This window comes from Meriones unguiculatus, chromosome 11 (assembly GCF_030254825.1).
Source record: "Meriones unguiculatus strain TT.TT164.6M chromosome 11, Bangor_MerUng_6.1, whole genome shotgun sequence".
Taxonomy (NCBI): domain Eukaryota; kingdom Metazoa; phylum Chordata; class Mammalia; order Rodentia; family Muridae; genus Meriones; species Meriones unguiculatus.
Genome location: NC_083359.1, coordinates 92,040,081 through 92,064,001, shown reverse-complemented (window position 1 = coordinate 92,064,001; position 23,921 = coordinate 92,040,081). Strand labels below are relative to the sequence as shown.

At 45.2% G+C, this 23,921-nt stretch overlaps 1 protein-coding gene across 1 annotated transcript; it reads left to right on the top strand.

Moving 5' to 3' along the window:
* Positions 1-15,579: 15,579 nt before the first annotated feature.
* Itln1 (intelectin 1) lies at positions 15,580-22,920 on the top strand. The gene is made up of 8 exons (XM_021647061.2): positions 15,580-15,718; positions 15,914-15,977; positions 17,160-17,252; positions 18,421-18,668; positions 18,995-19,153; positions 19,559-19,676; positions 20,488-20,591; positions 22,631-22,920. The coding sequence occupies exons 2-8, from the start codon at positions 15,920-15,922 to the stop codon at positions 22,781-22,783; spliced, it is 933 nt and encodes a 310-aa protein (XP_021502736.2). The 5' UTR covers positions 15,580-15,718; positions 15,914-15,919; the 3' UTR covers positions 22,784-22,920.
* The last annotated feature ends 1,001 nt before the right edge of the window (positions 22,921-23,921 follow it).

Below are 23,921 nucleotides of genomic sequence, written 5' to 3'. Positions count from 1 at the left end.
TCAGTGATGTAATATTAAAAAGACGTCCTTAGCTCGGGGTGATGGGACATGCCTATAACCCACTATTTGGGAAGCTCAAACGAAAGGACTGAAAAGTTAAAGATAGCCCAAGTGACATATAGAGACTGTATCTCAACAAAACGGGGAGGGAGGAAAAGAGAGAAGGACAAGATGGAAGGAAGGAGGAAGAGAGACAAGAGAAAGGAGAGAGCAATAAGTGCCCTTAAGAAAAGAGGTGGGGGGCTAGAGGGATGGCTTAGTGGGAAAAAAGGTTGCTTCCCTGTGACCCACATTGAGGAAGAAGAGAAACTTCCAGAACTTGTCCTCTGATCTCCACACATGCACTGCAGAACATGCATCCACCCACATGCACACAAAACAGATAAATTAAATAGCAAATAGTAAAAAAAAAAAAAAAAAAAAAAAAAAAAAAAAAATTAAGAAAAAAGATTCCCCCGTTATACCAGCCTCCATACTGCTGCCCTTTCCCTAAGAATGTATAAACTTTTGGGAGTGATTTTAAAAAAAAAAAAAAAAACATACTAGCATTAATACATGTATAAAGAGAACAGCCTTCACAAGTGATACTACAGTTATTAGTGTGCTATTGTCCAGTTCCTTTCAGTAACACATAACACACACACACACACACTGCAAGGAGTGACCTTGATTTAATTCAAAGGACAAGTATGTTTATCATCATTAATGGTTAGCATTTCTTCCCATGTTCTTGGACATATACCCAAAATATGTTCTACCACACCACGAGGATACGTGCTCAGTTATTTTCATAGCTGCTTTATTCACAACATGCAGGATCTGGAAACAACGTAGATGCCCTTCAACTGAAGAAAGGATACATGTGGTGATGTTGGAGGAAGGTCCAACTCTGTTTTCAAATGCTGACTTCAGTACCTTGAGATCTGGTTACAGCCCTGCAATTGGCATTGTTATGAAGGTTTGAACCATCTCCTGTAATTGTGTGATGATAAGGAATGTTCCCCCATTATCCCTGGCTAAATAAAGATGCTGAAGCCTATGACTGGGTGGAAGAGAGGGAGGCCGTGTTTTAGGTTTGCGGGCTTAGGGTGGAGAGAGGAAGGGGAAGAGAGGAGAGAGCAGGGGAAGAGGCAGGAGGAGAGGAAGCTGGAAAGAAAGAAGTCACCATGAGGCAAGAATGGATGACGAGCGTGTGGCTGTAAGGACAGACTGATGAAGCAGAAACTTCCCAACAGTCATCAGCCTGTCAAGCAATCAGCCTCCATCTGGGTTTTAAAGATACTAAGATTAGAACAGCTCCGAATCTGCCCAGCATAGTGCTTGCAGCTTAATAAGCACAGTATCTTTGTGTCAGTCATTGGAGAACTAGCTGGTTAAAGAAAACCACTGCAGTAATAATTCCTTGCATTAATTAATTTAGAAAGAATAATTCATCTTTGTACTGAAAAAAACTTAATTCCAAGGCACCAGCCAGCCCTAATCGGAGTCATGTAGCCTCCATGGGCCCCAGCCAATCCCAATAGAAGTCAGGTTGCCATAGCAGAAATTCCCCTTTCTGGCTTTAAAGGAGCCTGCAAATTCCCCTCAGGGCTGTTGCCATTTTATATGAGTGAATGACCCCAGCCTGCTAGTTTTCTCTGCAGAATAAATGTTCTTTGCTTTTACATACTATTTGAGTCTGGGGTCTTCCTTCAGTGATTCTCAGACCTAACATTTGGTGGTCTGTATGGGGATCACTGGGGACCCCTACCCTAGGTAGCAAAGCATTCGAGGGGACCTTTTTTCTCCCCAACCAATAGGTAAGTTTTGGGGGTGCCCTGTGTCTGGTCCGATGTCTTTGTGTCTGATCTAGTGTCCTTGTGTTCTTTGTAACCATTGGAGAGCAGTCAAGAGACGGAAAAGGACTTGGCTGACACGCAGATAGTCCAACAGACAGGGGTGAAGGAAGAGATTCCCGATCACCAGAGAGGGCTTGAAGTGCTCATCAGGTTCTGGAAGAATTGAATAACTCGTCTGGCTTGGCATCGTCAGGTCTTTTTGCCTTTCATGCACACAGAGAGCAAGACCAGGAGACGCCACTTTTGGTGTGCTGTTTTGTTTTCCTAGGAACGCCCTCTTGGGTCTGTCTGTCTGTCATACTTGTCATTGACTTATTGTGGACTCTTTTTATTATTAATCGTTAGTAATCATGGTTCAAACATTATCTACCCCCTTGTTCCCTCACCCCAACTCAGATGTGACACACATCCCTGACAGGACCCCAGAGAGTGCGTGCGCAGTTGTCTCAAGCACCTCTACCCTCTCTCCCTGTTTCAGTTGGGAATTTGTGACCTGCAGTGGCAATGGAGCTTAGGCGAGTCCCCTGCACCCAGCCCTGCCTCAACTGGCAGGTCAAGTGTGCCGCACCAGCAGCCTGCCAAACTCAAAGCAAATGTTCCCAGCATGCCTGTGGGGTGGGGGTGGGGGACTAGCAGCATGTGCTGCCTGCTTTATTCCCAGGCCCCTAGCTTGCATGGGCCACAGGAAAAGGGAGCCCATGTGGTGTGCAAGTGGTTAGAGAGGGCAGAGTAGGCACTCTGCTATGGGCCACATCCTCCAATCCCCAAGGAGAGGGCACCCCACTCGTGCCCGGCGGAACAGCACGTGGATGGGGAGGGAGCAAAAGGCTGCAAGGTGAACCCTGCCCCCAGGAGGGGAAGCCAGAGAACTTCTACCACGGTGGTGACCACTTCCTGCTGACGTCAACGGGAGCTCTGGTGGTGGGCATGGGAGGCCGGAGGCGAGGGGTGCACCAAAGGATGGTTGCAGCATGCAGAGCCCCGGGCTTGGAGCCCCTCTGCGTCAGTGATCCTCTGCGCCCCCGCCAACCTTACAAGCAACACTGCTAATAAGCCCTGACTCCTGCCTGGGTTCAACAGATAACAAGGTGCTCTTCCCTTGAAATTACAGCTGGAGGAAATAAGGAAAGTTTCTTTAGTCTTCTTGGTCATAGAATAAATCTGTAACAAAAAAAAAAAAAAAAAAGTTAAATAACCCATCATCTTGAAATAGCCACATAGTGTAGGGCAACGATTACAGAACCTCCTCGTCATAATGAATTTTCTGTTTATTATCCTATCGGGAATATCCTTTCTCTTTCTGATATTCTTTGTCTTTGGAGCCTTCCTATTTGTTTCTGTAAATATGCAAATTTACAGTTCCTTTTTCTTCCCTTAATTCTAGCAGCTGTGCATTTTGCCACTCCTGAGATGGGAAATTAGAATTTCCCCCATGTTCCTGCCAAATGCTAGAGTCCTCACTACCCAAGAACTGTGCTTTTTACCTCCAGTCCTGGGGTGTCTGGACCCCTCTTTTCTCCAAGCCCGTGACGTTGGTGTTCTGAGTCACACAGGTTGAGCAAAGAGGGTCCCTCGAGATTCTAATCCAGGCTCTGAGGCATCAGGCAAGAACAGTCTCGATGAACTGAGCCTCAAACAATCATTCAGAAGCATGTTTATTGATTGTTACACAAAAGTTGTTTTTTGGGGGTAAAACAAGTTCCTCATACCAAAGCTCCTAATCTAATCTATACGTTTCATGGAGGAAACATCACTTAAAGCAGCTTTGGTCCTTATTGTACACTGTTTGCAGTGCCCAATAATACAAGACATTCCAGGTGTGCCAGGACTATCTTGTGACCAAAGTCATGCAAAGGCTGTAGAGCTCTTTTAGAAAAATGATTCTACAAGTAACAGAAAACAATCACTGTTTTCTACAATTATTTCTTCAAGATCCAAGTACTTCTAGAAAACAACTATTTTGTTCTAATTTTTACCCCAGATACAGTGAAAAGCAACTATTTCATTCTAATGTTTACCCTAGGTACAATGATTCTACTAGATAGAAAATTCCACTACATTTAAGAGCATGTACTGCTGCTCCTTCAGAGGACTCAGGTTTGGTTTCCAGCACTCTTGTCAGGTGATTCACTGCTGTCTGTAACTCTAGCTCCAGAGGATGCATGCTTCTAGCTTATGTGGGCACCAGCTGGGAACCAAGATTTCAATACACAAGCCTATAGTGGACAGTCCATATTCAAAACATAGCATTTTCCTTTTCTACATCAAATGTCAGAATTCTGGGCTGCAGCGGTCAAGTTGCCAAATCCAGACTATCTACCAGTAGTATGGATTGCCAGAAGGGTACAACGAAGGATCATCAGTTTAGTGTAGAGAGAGTTTTGGAATTTTGGTTTCTTTTAAAAACACAGAGATGTTATGGGAATAACTTTCATTTTAATCCCAGGTGTGGAGATATGGGGCTGCTTCACAGCAGCCGACTGTAATTTGCCTCATGCTCTGGCAGGGGCATGATTTTGCCAGCTGCAGATAGTTTCTTCAAATGTGTGAGGTTTGGAAGTCTGGGGACTTTTCAGAGTGTATGTAAATGCTAGAGCCCCAAAAGGAGGTTGGCATTTGGGCGATGTTGGTTGCAGTTTTGTGTGGCAGTTGGTGGAGGTTGGTTGCCATTCGGTGCAAGTGGTCATTCACAAAGAAAGTAGATCTTGACAGAGAAGATCAATCTTACCCCAAGGAACTCCATACATCTAATCAGCAGGAAGTAGCCTAATGATAACAATGCCGCCTTTTCCCTCTATCCTTTTCCCTCTTCTACCCAGTGCTAGGGGATTGAAAGAGAAGAAGTCAAGGAGTAGGGAAAAGTAAAAGACAGAAAGAACTCACAAAGAAGTAAACACTGATTAGTTTCTCCATATCTGAGTTTCTGCCTCCCTCCACAATTAAGCAGTACAAGAGAGATTTCTTCAAAGAAAGAAAGGTGTCCTGGCATACGGTTGCCAGGAAAGGGACAAGGTTTTACTAGACTCAGGGCTCAGAAGAGAAGAATGCAGCAGGGATAAAGCGGGAACAAAGAGTGAGGAAATGTCCAGCCAATAACTGGCCCAACCTAAGAGAGACAGCACCTGACACTGTTAATGACGCTCTGCTACGCTTGCAGACAGGAGCCTAACATGACTGTCCACTGGGAGGCTCCACTCAGCAACAGATGGAGATAGGTGCTGAGACTTGCAGCCAAGCATAGGGCAGAGCTCTGGAGGTCCTGTAGAAGTGTTGGGGGAAAGATGGAAGGACCTGGAGAGGACAGGGACCTCACAAGAAGACTAGCAGAGAAACTAAGCCAGAAACTAAAACCCATGGGAGCTTACAGAGACTGAGACATCAACTAAGGAGCATGCATGGTCTGAACCTAGGCCCTCTGCACATATGTGGCCTATGGGCAGCTTGGTCTTCATATGGGTTGCAGCAAGTGGGGGGGGGCACTGTTGCTAACATGGACTCTGTTGCCTGCTTTTGGATCACTTCCCCTGGCAGGGCTGCCTTGCCTAGCCTCGGGGGAGGAGGATATGCTCAGTCCTGATGTGACTTGATGTTCTGGGGAGGGTTGATATGGGGGGTGTCCCCTTTTCTGGGAGGAAAGGAAGAGGGGAAAGTGGAAGAAGGGGGAAGGGAGACTGGAAGGAGAGGAAGGAGGGGCATGCTTGGGATGTAAAGTAAATAAACTAAAATAAAAAGAAAAACAGGGTTTCACATTAAGGGAATATGTTCTTCTTGCTTTGTTTTTGTTTTGTCTTGTTTATATGTGTACAACTCTTTTTTAATTATTTCTTTTTATTTTGTATGCATTGGCCTTTTGCCTACATGTATGTCTGTGTAAGAGTGTCAGATATCTGGAAACTGAAGTAATAGACAGTGGTAACCTGCCATGAGAGTGCTTGGAATTGAACCCGGAACCTGGAGCAATTTTGACAGACTGGCTGACCAGCAAGCCCCAGGGGTCCTCCAGTTGCCACCCACTCACCCCTAGCACCCCTAAGACAGAGATTTCAGAAGCATACCACCATGGCTAGCAGTTTAGCTTTTTTCATGGATTCTTGGAATCCTTACACAGCTCTTCATGCTTTAATAATACTTCATGGCCTCCCAGAATGAACCTTGAATGAAGCATAAAATTTACTTGTAATGTTTCAACTTGTGAGAAATGGATATTTTTAAAATTATAAGAAAACACTGTGGTGATGAAAGTTTGGTTATTAAAAATAACCATATGCTGGGGCTGAGGAGATTCCTCAAAGGACAGAGATTCTATTCCCAGCAATCACATGGCAGGTCACAACCATCTATAATTTGAGTTCTATGGGTTCCAATACTCTCTTTTTACCTCCACAGGCACTGTGTGTATGTGACACACATGCATATAGGCAAACACTCACACACATAAAATAAAAATAAATGCATCTTTTAAAAAAAGAGAGAGAAGCCAAGCAATGGTGGAGAATGCCTTTAATTCCAGTACTCAGGAGGCAGAGAGAGATCTCTGAGTTCAAGACCTGGTCTACATAATGACTTCCAGACCAACTGAAGCTACACAGTGAGACTCGATAGATAGATAGATAGATAGATAGATAGATAGATAGATAGATAGATAGATAGATTATAACATAGTATCCTACAACGGGCTGAAAACTTCTGTTTTAACCACTTCATTTGCAGTGGAAATGCTTGAGGTCTGTCTCTGTAGCTGCAAACACATTAGCATTCTTTCTTACAGGAAACATCCCCTAACTTCTCTATACAGCTGCTCTCCCTCGGTATCATAAGGCCGAAGGCTCTGTGTGCAATGGGTTTACTGTACACACTCGCTGGCTGAGTTTTCTCTCCAAGCTGTAGTGATCTGCCCTGATGTCAGTGATACAGTGTAGAACTATGCTCTTCAGGTCTTCTTCCTTTATTATCATTGGTAGTACACACACACACACTCACACATACACACACACACTTGTTTGTATGTATGTATGCGTGTGTAGAGTCGAGGACAATTTGTAAGAGTTGGTCCTCTCCTCCCACCATTTGGGGCCCAGGAATCAAACTTGGATCCTCGGGTCCAGCAGCGAGCAGCTTAACTGGCTTAGCCAACATGCTGGTCCAAGGTCATCTTCCTAATGCAAATCCTTTCTAGGTATTTGCACACATTCCCTTTTGGCTCTTTTTCTCTCTCTCCTCGCAGCACTCCTTTAGGTAGTGTTTGCTGTAGATGTTTGGTTTTTTTGTTTTGTTTTGTTTTGTTTTGTTTTTGTAAATAGTGAGGTTCAGAGAGGTGAAACTGGGGGAGAAGTAAGTTATTTTCCCCAGGTGATAGAATGGTTAGATAGCTGCAGATCGGTTATCCGAATGAATGAAAGATGAGGAACATTTTTATTGAATGCAAAGCTGACATGGAAATCGGTTGTATCTAAGTAGTATCAAATCCTGGGTTTGAGTTGTCTTCAGGCTTTCAGGAAGTTCTTTTTTCCTTTGTAGCAACTCGCTGCATTCTTCCTGGAATCTAAGACATGTTGATGAACTGTACTATGCAGTATGTACTATACAAACATCGACATGCCACAGATGAACATGAACCATAGTTAGAGACAATAAGGTGCTAGGTCTAGTGTTACATCAAGTCTATACATTTTATTTGAACACTGTTCTTAGAACCAGGTGTAGTTCTATTTTATTTTGTTAGAGCTTATGGAGCTATGTAAATTTACAAAGAAAATATTGGCTTAACACGTACAGTCTCATAAAAGTTTCCCGGGAACCTCTTGAAGTAGCCATGTAAACAAAGCAATGGCCATACTATTGCACTAAGATAACCCTGTGCATAAGGCAGGAAGCAACATCTTTCCCATTAGGGGAAAGTGCAACTGGCAGTGATGCCCGGCGAATAAAGGAATGACACTGGGACAGGAGAGATGGAGCAAGTGATGGATCACCAGAGGATGTGTGTACTGATTATTCACTGAATATGTGGTCTGGGGACCACTACAACAGGCTCTCAGACCTTGGCACAACTGACACCATGTTAGATCTCTGAGGCATCATCCTGACCTAAGAGCCCATCAGAGAGACACCTACACCTGCCAAAATGAAAACAAAAGGCTAAATCTCTATAGTTCATAGTTCTGAGAAAGCCCCTAAATGTACTAGCCTTGCTTTTTGGCTTCTGTAGATTTTAGGTGCTAGTTTTTAAACTCTACTTTATTTGGGGTTCCCTAAGCCTCTACCTCCCTTCTAACCCACTGACCCTAGGTAGGAGAGAAAGAAGGCTAGAAGGAGTAAGGGACATAGACCTCTCTAAACTTAAATCCTTGGGACAATTCCAATCTTCATAGTCAGGCTATCCAGCAATCCAGCTAACCAGCAAATGCAACGAATGCATCAGCAGGACAAACCAGCAGCAGCCTTCTTCCTTCTCCAAGCCTCTCCCCAAAACCTCCTTCTCTTCCTCTCTGTGCTCTGGTATTTATACCCTCTCAGAGTCCTTGGAATCAAACTAACTGCATCTGGCAAAGACCATGCCCTTCTCTGAGCCACACAGGTAGGTAGTGATCACCTATGGACAAGCTAAAAGCAGCCCCATATTCCACACTTTGGATTAAAACAAAAACATGACATAACTGGGTTTTTAAACCAAAACGTTCACCACAGTAGCTCTGCTTGCTAACCGTTTTTTGATAATTGAAGTGTGTCAGCCAGAATATGGTTTTTATTCATAAAAACCCAAGAACAGTAAGGCTTGTGGCTACACAATTCCCTGGGTAGCCTGCCAGGCAGCGATTGAGGCTTTCTATTGGCTTTAACAGTCCATGGGTTCTCTGAGGGAGTTACCTCACAACACCATTGTCATTTGAGGATAAGTTAAACTGCTCTGAAATTTTTATTCACTTGTGGTATAACTTCTCTTCCCAAACAATGCCCCCACCCCTCAGGGCTCCACTGAGCTCACTATCGTTCTCTCTTAGAAGGACAAACAAGCGCCATATTCTCTTGGGAGACACTGCTTGTCTCCTCCGTGTGAGGAAGAGGATGAGAAAGGGCGTTGCCCACAGGCACTCAGAATTCTATGCTGTCTACAGCTAGGGTTGTGGGATGGAGAGAATGGGATTACCCAGCCTCTGCAGCCAGAGGCTTCAGGAATCAGGTGTCCTGTGTAGTGCCAGAGAAGTAACTCTGAGCAAGAGCTCTTGAGTGGTGACAGGGCTGGGGGCTGGGGAAGCCATAGTTGGGGCTGGGGGCGAAGCTGCAGTAGGACCATGTCAGGGGCCATGCAGGAGAAACAGCAAAACAGCTTTAGAAGGCCTGGAAAGTGGCCCACAGCCATGTTGGGTATGCCTTGGGAGGCAGACCCCCGAGGCCTGTGTCCTGAGGACTTCATGCTCTGCTTGTTGTCCTTGTGGTCACCACATCCCTCATAATGTACAAGTTGTATCAAAGCTGTAAGGGGGCTGCCAGCCCTCACTGGATAGTATCACTGCCACTCACAACAATAATACTTGATCTATTGTAGGCTGGAGCAGGTTGATGTTTCAGTCACCAGTTTTGGGGAAAAAAAAAAAACAACAAAACTTTGAAGTTTGCTCCATCGAATGGCTGAAGCTTGTTGGAGCTTGTCTTGATCCATCTAGGGTGTGTGTGTGTGTGTGTGTGTGTGGTGTGTTGGAGCTTTTGTTGCTTCATCCATCTAGTACATGTGTATGAGTGTGTTTGTGTGTGTGCACATGTGCGTGCTCATTTGTGTGATAGGTGTGAGTTATCAGCCAGCTGCCTATCTGTACTTGATCTCAGTTTACCCCTGTGGTGTCAAAGCTGGTCTTCGACAGGAGTGATCATTGTGTAGGATGAGAGGACTGACACAATCTGTCACCGTGGAAGCTGTAGTATGTCACAGCGTGTCCACAGTATATCCCTATATCATTGTTCATTGAAATGGGGCCATTGGTCAGGGTTGAGGTCTCTAGCTTCTGTGACAACATCAGTATTGGATCCTCACTGGAACTCCTTTCCGTTATCCTTTTGTCACCTGTGTCATAGGCATCCTGCAGCTTTGGATCAGCAAGACTGGCCCTTTCATGCATTCCAACCTCTCGCAGATTATATAGATTTTGGGATTGGCCAAACAGAGCCCTCAATCTGGTCCTGGGTGGTACCTGAGCTGGCTCTCCCTTCTCTGCACCACCAGGGTGAGTTCTTCAACACTGCTTAGGCTCGGCCACCCAATGCTTCCGTTGGCAGGAGGTAGGGTCAGCTCTTCTGCTCTCATGCCCTCAGGCTGGCTCAGCCACTCCCACATCATCAGGTGCCGCCCTACTGCATTGTCCAGGTGGCTGAGGGCCCACTCAGCCAGTGAAATGGCAGAGCTAGCCATTCAGTCCTCAGTACCAACATTCCCAACTACTGCAGGTGATGAGGGGGGAGGGAGGAAGCAAGGGAGGAAGGAAAGGTATCACCCCTGCACCCATGCCACCTCACAGCAAACAAGTGTATGAACCAGCTCTCCTGCACTCTCTTCCTAGGGGCCAGCTCCCCCACAGCACCACCAAGGCCAGCTCTACTGCCCAGATGAGATGCAGGACCCACTCTCCCACCACCAGGGTCAGCTATGTTCTGCTGTCCACACAGGTGAGGTCCAGGGCCCACTCTGGTGATCATGACTCTGGGGGCAGCTTTCCTGACTCTGGAGTCAGGGCTGGCTCACCTACACCCCTGCCACCAGAACCAACTCCATTGTGCTGTGTGGGGGAGGGGCAGGACCCTCTCTACCAAGCGTTGACGCCAGTGAAAGGTAGGGTCAGCTCTCCAGAATGCTGCAACCAGAGAGGAGTGGAGCCAGTTCTGCACAGCTTCTAGACATCCACATGGTCTCTGGCACCTGCCCTGACCAGGGACATCCCTGTGTTCTCTAGTGGTATCATGAGCCACAGACATTAACATCGACTCCCACCACCGTAGCTTAGCCACGGACCTAGACTTGGCCCTCAGCAGCAGCTCAGGCTGCTTCTTCACACACTCCTTCTCCACCTCCATCTCTCTCCATAATGCTCAAGCTGCTTCACTTCTCTCTCTCTCCCATCTGTCCACCCTATGATGCTGGCTCCCACTGCAGGCTAGCCACTCAGCTGGAGGGCCCCTGGGTGACAACCTCAGTCTGCCCTGGCTGGCTTGGCAGCAAGCAGGTGTCTATGGCCTTCTGTGCTATGCACCCCATGGCAGGTCTGTGGGTGGCATGGTGGTCCACAGGTCCTTCTCCCTCCCTCTCTGTGCTTTGTGGTGATGGGTGGAGCTCTGTGTGTCTGTGTCCTACCTGTGCTGTGGGGCACAAGGCAGATCTGTGGGCATTTTCCCCAGCCCTCACCTCCTGATGTAATGAAACACAGATCTCTGTCTGTCTTTCTCCTCCCATGCTGTGATGCCTGGATTTGATTTGACTTGACTTGATTTTATTTTATTTTTATTTGCATTTGAGGAGGGAGCCAAGAAAACTCATTTCAGAGAAAGAAGCTTAAAGTGAAAGCTTTTTCCTCTAAGCTTTCCAGGAGGCAGCCAGTTCAGGATCCAAACTACATTCCTGAAGGGAAATTATACAGCATATTTAAAGAATGAAATGACAAAGCAAAGGGGACTTGGGTGCGCTGTTACATTGTTCAGTCATATTTTGACCCAAGGGTTTTCCTTTGACTTATGGCAACTTGTTACAGGACAGGAGAAAAAAACTGGAAATTGTGCTTGATCAAGGCCACCTGATCTCAAAATTCAGAGCCTTGGTGTTCAGGCTCCATCCTGGACATCTGGCCTGTGACCCAAAGTGATAAGGGAACAAGGGAGTAAGCGAGCTGCAAATCGGTTATCTACATTTACGACTTGTGTACCTTAGCTTAGACAAGGGCAATCTCTTGCTTTATGCTTTCACTAATTAACAGACAAACAAGAAACATCTGGAATACCGGGATAAGCATTGGTCCCTGGACCTGGGAGCATGAGCTCAGTTTGCCTCCGCCATCGAGATGGAGCAGCTGTCCTTGAGATGGCTGGACTCTGACATTCCAGCAAAGTGAAGAAGCTTCCCTGAGATGGCTGGACTCAGACCACTGTCTCCTTACACTCGGCATAAAACAGCTTTGGCCACCAGGCCAGGCATCAAGCTAGGATGATCAAAGGACTGCCAACTGCTCTGCACGTGACTGACATAAGAACAACAGCACCAACAAGGCGTCTCTTTACTCACTGCCAGGGGAGAAGTTAATTTCTTTTTAATAAGCTGACCAGGCCAGGTATGATGAGGCCTACCTTAAAGCTAACATAGTAGCCCCCAACACACCTTTTTTCAAAGTTGGGAAGCAGATCCAAGGCTCTAGTTTTTCCATCCTATCATCACGCTCTCACCCCTCCCAAATGCCAGCTTGTCTCTCCACACAACAGAGGCTCAAACTCTGTCCAGCACAGTCTGGCGCACAGGAGGAAACGTCAACTGGGCATCTCCTGGGTCCTGGCCTTGCCCTCACCAGCACTGCCCAGCTCCTCATCGCCAACAGTGGGTATAACACACTCGCTGGTTCTGCAGTTACACTGTCAACGCCTCCGATTCTATTCTGCTGCTGCACAAGGTAGTTCAGTGGTCAGGGAGGCTGATCTAAATTACACGTGTGTTCCAAAGACAACAAGAGGAAGGCTGGAGAGAGGCACCCGCCAGCCATTTCTACAACACACGCTGACCACCACTGATCCACTTGCTTTGCTTTCAAACGTGTCATGATTCGGCCCCAAAACCCCATCCTGACAGTAAAAGTGAGGGAAAGCATGGGAATGACCCGACAGGTAGCAGGCACAACAGAAGCTGGCTGTGCTCCCTAAGTGCTGCTCAGGTTGCAGCCTCATAGACAAAAGAACTAATTCCTGCTCTGAATTGCTAAGTCATAGAGACAGGTAACTGACATGACCCCTGTGATACTGGCTGTGAACACCAGCTGAAACAGGATAACAACATTACTTTAAGGGATCACAAGAATCATCATGGCAGTGATGGCAATGGTGTGGTGTGTGTGTGTGTGTGTGTGTGAGAGAGTTATTTTTCTTTCCAGACAGGGTCTCTTGCTGGCTGTCTTATAACTCCCTGTGTAGACAAAGATGACCTTGAGCACCTTATTCTTGCGTCTCCACATCCCAAATGCCAGGATTACAGATATGGGCCACAATTCTTAGCTACGGCTTGTGTTTTATAAGGATTCCTGTTGGAAGCAGTGTGGGGAAAGATTGGAGTCAGCCAATACTAGAAAAAAAAGGGAGTTAGAACGCTCAAAATGGAGGCCAAAGTCTTGCTGTAGACGTCACAAGCATCTGGTCCATGTCCAGTCATTATCATAAGGCAGGTGTTTCACTCCCTCCCAGGACAGCTATGTCCTGGGGTGAATTGTGGTGAATTTCATGTGCGAGTCTTTGTCCAGTGCCTGGGAGAGTACTTATGTTTGGAGACAGGGTTTTTAATAGACCGATGAAGTGAAAACTCGGTAATTAGGACAGTTCTTAATTCAATAGAGCTGGTCTATTGTAAAGATAAGGAAACTTGAGCACAAAGGGAGACATCAAGTATAACTGCACCCAGGTAAGAAACTGAGAAAATTAAGTGAGAAAGTGGCTGTCTACAAGGTTAGCAGAGAGGCCTTGGAATGTGAGTCCTGCTGACAGATTCCAGTTCTACAGAAACGTGGGCAACAAGTTGACGGTGTTTAGGCCACTTAATCTGACAGCTCCCTAAAGAAGCACTGTTGGCGCTAGGGGACCCATTTCTGGCCAATGAGGAAAGTCACGAGGAGGGTCCTAGGGATGCTTTCTCTCTTGTTTTGTGGTAATACATGGAACAGCAATGGCACTTTGAGCTCAGTCATAGTTGAAGCAAGATGGAGACAGAAAGTGTCTATGACCGTGAAAACAGACATGCTGCTATGTCAGGTAAGCCTGGAGCTTTCTCTCTTTCTAGAGTTTTTATTTCATGAAGTGATATCTTTACTTTGTCTTATTTTTAATTGTGTGGTGTGTGGTATGGGTGTGTGTGTGTGTGTGTGTGTGTGTGTATAGCCATGCACACTTGAGTGTGGGTATCTATGGAAGCCACTGGTATTAGAGCCGCCTGAGATGGGTGCTGGGAATTGAACTCAAGCCCTCTGGAAGAGTGACATGCTCTCTTAACTGCTGAGCCATCTCTCCTGCCCCAACAGATTTACTTTTTCAAGCTACTTTGAGATGGCATGTCCATTAGTCACCACTGAATACATCCATACCTTATGAACACAAGTGTCAAGAACTGTGTGGTTTGGATGAAGCCACATGAAGAACAGATACATTGGGAGGTAGGGGCTACTCATTGGATGCTGGTGGTTAGGAAAGGCAGCATCCTTCAAATAGCCTAGATGACTCCTAGGTCAAATAAGTTGTAGGCTCATGCTTTATACACCAGTAAGAATGAGATGTATAATGACATCAAAGATTTCAAAATATAAATTTAAGAAATTCATCTAGGAATCAATGAAATAAAGTAAAACAGGCAGGGTTTCATGCACCCCAGGGTGGCCTTCAGCTCACTGTGTAGACAAAGATGGCCTGGAACTTAGTAAAAGGTGTGTTGGTTTTCATTCCGTGTGAACAGTTTCTCCCCACTACAGGATCTTATGTACCACGGGCTGTCCTCCAGCCTAGCTATGCAGCAGAGAATAGCCTTGAACTTCTGATCCTCCTTCCTCAACTTCCCAAGTGCAGAAATTTCAGACATGCACCACCAAGATGCTAGGGTTTGAATCTATAGCTCATGTGCACAAGGCAAACATTCTACTAGCTGAGCTACGTGTCTCTGTTTTACTTTATTCTGTCAGCCTATCTGAGTTATACGGTGAAGTCAGTCCTTTGAACATAAAAAGATATAAAATATCAGCTTAACCAAAAGGGGACTCCCAAAGGATTGCAATGTTATCAGTATTATACTAAAGCTCCATACTGAGGACTTTGCATTGCTGAAGAAGAGACAGTTGGTTCCCTTACAGCCCAAAGTGGTACCTAAGAACTAGAAAAAGACAAATGACAGGAAGTTCAAAGGAGCATCATCAGAGGGAGTCTTGGTGATTTAATCCCAAATGCAGTCTATTAAAACTTTCACTATGAGAAAATCAAGGACAAAATAGTGAGGGTTGTATAGGACTAAATGTATGCAAGCTAATGGTTTATATTTATTCTTAAATGATTCTTTCGTCATTTTGTTGCTAAAGTTTCCTTTCTTAACGTCAGTTTTGATGGTATGTGCCTCTAAGCTCAGCATTTAGGAGGTAGAATGAAGAGAATCGGGAGTGCAAGGGCATCTTCACCTAAACAGTGAGTTTGAGGCCAGCCTGGGCTCATGACATGTACTCTCCTCCCCCAAAAAAGCTTCCTTATTCCTATGAAATGAGAATAATTATAAACATTGGGGTTTAAAATATTATCTTGCAAGACAGATACAATGGATCCAGTTCTAAATGGATGCCAAATGTTGCAAATGTCCTCATCTGTTTTCTTTTTGGAAAACAAACAGATCAATAATTTTCAATCCTGGTGATAGTGCTAGGATATGATACTTAATATTTGCCTTTTAGAGCCTTTGAAACCCATGAGTCATCACATTACAAAAAACTATCCTGCAATAAATAAAAGTTGGCCCTCCAGTGGCATTCTGCCAGGAAAGGGGGAGCCTGGCCGAAGTCTGGGCTATTCCCCACTAGGCTTTTCTGATAAAAAGGAGTCTCTCTGTGAGCACACTAGAGGCTCTGCAGACAGAGCGTGGCTCATCTTGACTCTGCTGGCAACTCTGAGTTTCTGGTCAGGTATGAAGGGAAGGTAGCTGCCATTGATGGACTAAGGAAAATGGACTCCAGCTCAGGTCTGCTATAGGTCCCAGAGATGTGAGGAATTTAAAGGAAAGGAAGCAGCCTTTCAGCAGGACGACATAGGAGCTGGGACAGAGATAAGGGGAAAGGATGGTCAGGATAGAGAGTGACCTTCTTCTTGCTTTTCTCTAGACGACCATGACCCAACTCGGCTTCCTGCTGTTTATCATCGTTGCCACCACTGGGTGCAGTGCAGGTGAGTCATGCTACAGGAACCCAGCTTCCTCGGGGCACCTCTAGCTTTAAAACTGGTCAGCACTGCACTGAGTTGCTTTCAGGATCTGTGTCTCTGTGGGCCAGAAATCATGCTTTCTTTTAAAAATATTTTTAATTGGGTGTAATTGTATTATTTTCCTATTCCTTTACCTTTTTCCAATCCTTCCCAATTATCCCCTACCACTACTCTCTACCAAATAAAGGCCTCTTTTCTGTAACTGTATATTCTATATACAATTACACATATAATATATGAAATATGCATGTGTATTATACATATATGTATATATATTTCTGAACAAACACATACATATTTATATCCTAGTCCATTTCCACAAAGACAATACCTTTGAGATGCAGGCTGCGTCCTCAGTGCCTCTTGAAGAAATTGATCTGTGGCAGTGAGATTGCTGAGCCAAGTCCTGGTCCAGATTCTGTGCCTGTGTGTGGCTCTAGAGAACTTGTACAAGAACTGTGTCCCATCCCACTCACTTCTCAATCTTGGGACCTTGGCTTTAGGGTCCCAGTGCCAAGTGCATGGTCTGGTTTATGCCCAGAGAATCTTTCTTCTGTCCTGCTCAACAAGAACTCAACGGTTTAAAATGTGTAATTCCTTTTCACTGCTTTTTTTTTTCAATATTTTTAAGAAAAAAGTAAGTCCCTTTAGGCCATCTTATTGGATCTTCACATGATAGTCTGCTTCAGCTTGACTGTAGGCACTAGGGAACACAGTAAGTGCAGTCCAAAATTATTTGACTTGGCAACATGGAGCACTTATACCTCACTACCTCTGACTCCGAAGCTCTTGTTTGTTCCCACCCTTCTGGGTTCTCAGAGGACTTTGCAGAGCTGAGGCTAATATGCAAGGCTCTTCATTCTATGGTCTGTTAGTCAAGTCTCTGCACTGTCCACCTCAGGGCCCATGCTTCAGGCTCATTAGGCTATCTGCATCTCTTCTCCCTAAAAAGCTGGATTTCACTTTATTCCGGACATTGGACACAATGCTCCCCATGACTTCAAATCTCTGGTCTTTTTCCCTAGTTACAAATATTGTTGATTTGCAGAGTGAGGCTATGAGGAGTCACAGAATGAGTTTAGGATGAATGACGAGGGGAGGTTTGGTGTTGCATAGACTGAAACTCTGCATCTTCTCTATCTAAAGAGAACACAGATACCAACACATGGGCCCATCCTTCCCCTTCCTCTCTGTTCAGAAGCTGCAAGGAAATCAAGCAGGAGAACTCAAAGGCACGAGGTGAGCAAGGAAGCATTGAAAGAGTACACTGTAATCATAGCACTTGGGAGCCTAAGGCAGAAGGTTGAAAGCTCCAGGCCAGCCTGGGGTGACACTGTCTCAAAAATGCAAACAAAGAACCCAGTTAGTAAGTTAGGATTTTGTCCTCTGGAACAGCTTTTATTTTTTTATATAGAAAATGTAATAAAATGCACACAGTGGATTAAAAAAAAATTCCCACATAATCAATTTTAAGGGTTTTCAGAGGCAAGAGTGACTTTCACAATCATGTGGATCACCACTGTCCATTCTCCAGAAAGTTTTCATTAACTTAAATAGAAATTCTGTAAGCACCTAGCAATAAATTTTTGTAGTCCCCGGAAACTACTGTTCTGTTTCCTACGTCTATGAACCTGTGGATTCATGGTACCTCCTATGAGTAATCTGCCTTATTTCATTAGTGTTCTTTAAGACTCATATGTGTTATAGAATAGTTAAATTTTCTGAAAGATTTTTATTATTATTATTATTATTATTATTATTATTATTATATGTACATTTCTGTGCGTGGGAATGTGTACATGGGTGTGCAGGTGACTACGCGGTCCTGAAAAGGGCATAGTAACAGGCACTTGTATACTGACTGCCAAGTGTGAATGCTGGGAACCTAACTCAAGTCCTCTGCTAGAACAGTACTTTCTCTTAACCATTGAGCCATTTCTCCAGCATGCTTCATTCTATTTGATCTGTTGGATATATAGGAATGCATACAGTATTTTTTTTCTGTATAATATACAACACAGTACATTGCTTATTCATTTTCTATGGAGAAGTACTTGGGTTGTTTCTGCCTTTCAGGTCTTGTGACCAGAGCTGTAAAGAACATGAATGTTCATATCTGAGTTCCTGCTCCCAGGTCCTTGAGTAAAAACTGAGTGGAGTTGCTAAGTCCTTTGATAGTACTGTTTAACTCTAAGAGAAACACCACTGTCAGTTTGGGTAACTCAGTGACAAAAGCATGGCCTTCTGAACTCAGGCAGATCCCAGCATCACCAGGGACACATGTGGTAGGACATTCAGGGTATGAGGTATTAGTCACATCTGTAGCTCCTAAAGCCATTCTGCTTCTGGAGCTGAGACAGACAATGAGCCTGCACACAGGACGACTGTAGATTGGTTCTCTCTGCAGATGGCCTCTATTTCCTCCGCACAAAGAATGGTGTCATCTACCAGACCTTCTGTGACATGACCACGGCAGGGGGGGGCTGGACCCTGGTGGCTAGTGTGCATGAGAACAACATGTATGGGAAGTGCACGGTGGGTGATCGCTGGTCCAGTCAGCAAGGCAACAGACGAGAGTACCCAATGGGCGATGGCAACTGGGCCAACTACAACACCTTTGGGACTGCAGAGGGGGCCACAAGCGATGACTTCAAGGTTGGTACACTCTGTAACCACTTGGGAAGACATGAGGATGTGAGTGTAGCTCAAGCATGCCAGGGAGAGGGATGGTAGCTTGTCTTTTGACATAGGGCTGAAGAAGTCAAAACTTTATCTTGAATCCCAACCTCCCATCTAGGTTTATAGGTAAGTAGTTGGTTTCAGTGGGACCATCATCCTTAGAAATGGGGATATCTGAGCATGGCTGGCCATCTGTCCACCTGGAGCCCAGAGATATCAGCTCTGCTGAGAACTGGACATATGGATCTCTTGCTTAGTGAAATCTCCCACTGTGATCAGGCTCAGTGTTGGTTGCTTTCCAGAACCCTGGCTACTTCGACATCCAGGCTGAGAACCTGGGGATCTGGCATGTGCCCAACAATAGCCCCCTGAAAAACTGGAGGGAACGCTCTCTGCTGAGGTACCGCACCTCCACTGGCTTCCTGAGGAATATGGGCCATAATCTCTTCAGCCTCTACAAGGTACTGAAGTCTACTGGCTAAGGCTGCCACTCCAGGGTATGGAGAGAGGCCGGTGTTAGGGGTCGGGCAGTAACCATCATTCCACAGGCTTGTATTCCATGTTTCCCTGACTCTAAACTATAATGATGGTTCCCTTGGGAATTGGGAGCCCCAAGGGAGGCAAGGGGTAGTGGGTATGTGGAGAGGAGAGAAGAGAAGAGAAGTAGAGAGGGGAGGGAAGGGAAGAGAAGAGTAGACAGAGGGAGAGGGTGTTGGAGAGACACAAACAAAAGAAAGGATTCTTATCTGACTGGTTTGGAAACAGTCTCAATGTCTGGGCAAATGCTGTGTCCCTCCGTGTATGGCAGTGTTCCTGGGAGTGCCAATGCTTTTGTCCTTACCCAGTGATTTCTTTGTTCTGTGTAGAAATACCCGGTGAAATATGGAGGAAAGTGCTGGACTGACAATGGCCCAGCAATACCTGTGGTCTATGACTTCGGCGATGCTAAAAAGACAGCAAATTATTACTCCCCCTATGGCCGACGTGAGTCTGTAATGCTCTCTGAACCCTCTGCAGGGCATGTGGTAGATCCAGTTATGATAAGTAACAGTCATTTACCCACCACTGCAGCCTGCTTCTCTTCTGTGAACATTTGTGGTTTGTTACACTTCATTTGCATGAGCACCCTCGAGCTCTGAACTATTACTATCCCATTTAACAGACTAGGAGACAGGAGCACTGAAGGCTCAGGAACTTGCCTTACAGGGAAGTAAGGACATCATCAGGAGAGTTGGCATGTGCACCAGGGAAACTTGGTTCCAGAATCTGCTCTAAGCAACCTCAGTGCCAGTCACAGGTTCCTTAGGACCAGGCCAGGTCCATGAGGGCAAGTCAAAAGAACACAAAAAACAATGGAATTTTATTTCTATTGTGTGGAATGACTGTTGTGTTGCTTAATATAAATCCAAATATGGCTCATAGAAATGCTGAGTTTATGCTGTGTAATCCAAAGCTGCTCTTGTTTACACTTGGAGTGTAAGGCTTTCTTTAAAAAAGTTAGCAAAATAAATGTGAACAGGACCAGGATGAATGCACTTGATGACTGCTGTGACAAGCCCGTAGAGACATTCAGGAGAGACCTTCCTGAATTATACATTTCTCCATTCAAGCTCTGGTAGGTGGAGACCTTTTTGCAAGGAATAGCCCTTAGGGTCTGGGGATGGGAATAGGTAAGGCTCTCCCAGTGTGTCTGATATTTGAGACTGTATTTCCTGAGCCTGACATCACCAGACTCTGGGCTCACAGCTATTTCTAGCATTTTCCTTGAATGTTCTTTTCTTTCTCTTGTTTCCAGAGCAATTCACTGCAGGATATGTCCAGTTCAGAGTATTTAATAATGAGGGAGCGTGCAATGCCCTGTGTCCTGGGGTGAAGGTCACCGGATGTGACACTGAGCATGTGAGTCTGTAGAATGACCAAAGAGGTTCATGAATAAGACTGAGCTTGCCAGTGTGCATCTGTGTACACGAGCATGGGATACTGTCATGTTAGTATGTGTACCTGTGTGAGACTGTGACCTTTCCTTGTACCTTGCTTGGTCTTAGGGATCAGAGCTTCTTCAAGATACAGATATCCTGTCCTGCTGAAGACCATAGTCACTGTTACAAACTTCTAATGCACTGTTGCTGAATGCTTAGGTTTTAGTATAAGACACCTGTTACATACACTTAGGATGATTGTGTTTAGGAAGTCCTGTGGAGGTCTCTGGGCTGAAACTGTTTAAGAGATACCTGGTATCATCACTCTCCATCCAAGGGTTTAGCTTTCAGAGTCAAACACATCCTTTTCAGGCCTTTCCGGGACTCGTACAGCTACTCATTGTGTTGAGGGGTTACTAGGAGAGCACTGGACATCTGGTAGACCTCAGCCAGGCCATTTTCCTCCCTTCCCAACACAAGGAATTTCTCTCGTTGGATGTTGGCATATCAACTTACTGCAAATTAGGTACAGTAGACTCAACTGTAGCAACCTGATGTCCCCTGGAGCCTGGGATCATTAGACTCATACAGGTTTTTTTAATAGTTTGTGTCCAAAGGCAGGTTGAGGATTGAGCCCTTTTATTGTTTGCATGTTCTAGCTAAACATGACAGTGCACATCTTTAATTCCAGCACTCAGGCAGTGGAGACAGGCAGATCTCTATGAGTTTGAAGCATTTCTGGTCTACCTAGTTAGTTCCAAGTCAACCAGAGCTGTATATTAAGACCCTGTCTCAAAAAAAATTAGCATTTTCTTTTGGGGTCCAGTCCTCCTGAAGACCTCAGTGTTCATTCATTCCTCAGTCATTAGCTTGTCCTTCACCTGATCAGGATGAGGCAGCTTTGCTCTCAAGAAGGACCTTGGACCTGTGATGAGAAATGATGAAATGGGGAGAGTATGTGGTATTAAGAGATTAGTAAGCTGTTTTTAATTTTGCTACATAAGATGGATGTGGGGTACACAAAGAGCTCATTTTGAAAATGTTAACATGAATTAGCCAAGGAGAATAGTTTTACATCACACTAGTGGTTATTGGACTGAATAAGTAATGAGCACCACCTTTATATTTTAAAGGGGAAATAAAATTAAGTTAAGATTTTTTTTCTAAAGATGACACTGGTAGCCTATAAGTGACAGATGCTATTGGAAGAAAGACACAAGCATAAAGAAACAATTATTGAACTGGCTTCCACAATCTAAATGAAAGCCTGAAGTAGTGTGATGAATTTGGGGGTAGGTGGGTGCCAATGAGCTCCAATGATCTTAAACTTATTAATTGTTGAATACAGAGAAAGGGAAGAGAGGACAGTTTCAATACTTTCACGGCTTTCACTTGAGTGAGTGAATATCAAGTAGTAATCCAAAGTGTCTCCATGCTGACTATGTTTGGGATCAGGGAGGGATATACGGTCATGTGATGCGGGATACTTCTAAACATTTATTTGCTTTTATCCACAGTTGATTTGGTCATGGTGTTTCATCACAGCAAGAGTAATCCTGAATAAGACAAAGGGCTTCTTTAGATTGATGGTTTCCAAGATTTTAACCCACTTGGTCATTTGGTTCCATTGATCTAAATCCATAGTGGGGCAGAAACTGGCAGAAAAGACATATCAGAGCAATATGGTTCGCTTCATGGTGGCAAGGAATCCAAGACAGACCAGAGCAAGATAGCCTTCAAAAACATGCCAGTCACTCCTTTAGTGATCTATTTCTTCTATGCAGACCCCAACTTCCACAGCCCCACCACCTCCCAAGAGTCGATTTGAAATTGTGAACACACCAATGATTAATGAATTAATGAACTCGGGGTTCTCATAGTCAATCCCTTCCCCTGCTGTGATTATTACTGACACAGGGGACCAGGTCTTCAGTACATACACCCTTTGGGAGGAACCTCATAGCCAAACTATATACTCAGCTGACCTCTCACTGATAACTTCCTCCCCTTGCTTTCCAGCACTGCATCGGTGGAGGAGGGTTCTTCCCAGAAAGGGACCCTTGGCAGTGTGGTGACTTCTCTTCATTTGATGGGAGTGGCTATGGAACTCACACTGTGGCCAGCTGTAGCCGGGAGATAACTGAAGCGGCTGTGCTTCTTTTCTATCGTTGAGAAATTCGTGGGATGGGACCCGGACTTCTCCAATCTGCGGACTCACATGTACAGAGAAATGTACTAGAATGTTAATGCACTAGAAATTAACTAGAATGTTAATGACCAGGAAAGGACAATAAATAATGTTCATTGCAGGCTTGATGTCTTCATATATTCTTCTTTTTTTTTTTTTCATTCTTTTTTTTTATTCACTTTCCATTCTTGTTGTAGTCCCAACCTTTCTCCCCTCCCAGTCTCACCCTCCCTGCCTTCCCCTTCTCCCCCTTTTCTTCAGAAAAGGGAGCTCCTTCCCTGTCCATCCCAGCTCATCAAGTTGAAAAACTGAATGTGTCTTTTTCCCCTGTGTCCTGCAAGACAGTCCCTCCCGGAGAAAGTGATCTAAAAGCTAACTAGTGAGTCCATGTCTGATGCAGTCCCCACTTCCCTTACTAGAGGACCCACATGGGGCCTAAGCTACCCATCTGCTACATCTTTGTAGGGGGCCTAGGACCAGTTCCTGCAAGGCCCTTGGTTAATGCTGCAGGCTCAGCAAGCCCCTGTGGGCCCTGATTAGTTGGTTCTGTTGAGTTTCTTGTAGCATTCCTGTCACCTCCAGGTCCTTTTCTCTTTCCTCCCACTTTCCCACAAGACTCCCTACGCATCCCCCAATGTTTGGCAGTGAGTCTCAGCATCTGTTTTGAGGCACTGTCGGGTAGGACCTCTCAGAAGACAACTCTGTCAGGCTCCTGTCTGCAGGCTTAGCAGAATATCATTGATAGTGTCAGGGGTTGGCACTCTCCGATAGGGTGAGTCTTTGGTTTGGCCAGGCATTGGTCGGGCATTCCCTCAATTTCTGCTCTATCTGCTTTGTCTTCATCTCTGCACAACTTGTAGACAGAGTAAATTTTGGGTCGAAGTTTTTTGTGGGTGAGTTGGTGTTCCCCTCGCTCTGCTGGGAGAATGTCCTAGCAGAGGGTGTCCTCTTAGCCTAGTTAGTGTCCTCTTCAGTCTCTATGGTCTCTGCTACTAGGAGTCTCTGCTTGAGTCCCCCTCGTATCCTCCCAGGATCCTACCTTGACTTAGGTCTCCAGCTTGTCTCAGTTTCTCTTTTCTCTACAGGCCTTCTGTCCTCTCACCCTCACTCTCCCCAGGTCTG

Excerpts from the sequence above, each read along its gene's own strand:
- Itln1 (XM_021647061.2), top strand. The coding sequence starts at position 15,920 with ATGACCCAACTCGGCTTCCTGCTGTTTATCATCGTTGCCACCACTGGG. Across the intron at positions 15,978-17,159 it reads CACCACTGGGTGCAGTGCAG|AGAACACAGATACCAACACA; the intron begins GTGAGTCATGCT and ends CTCTATCTAAAG. Across the intron at positions 18,669-18,994 it reads CCACAAGCGATGACTTCAAG|AACCCTGGCTACTTCGACAT; the intron begins GTTGGTACACTC and ends GTTGCTTTCCAG.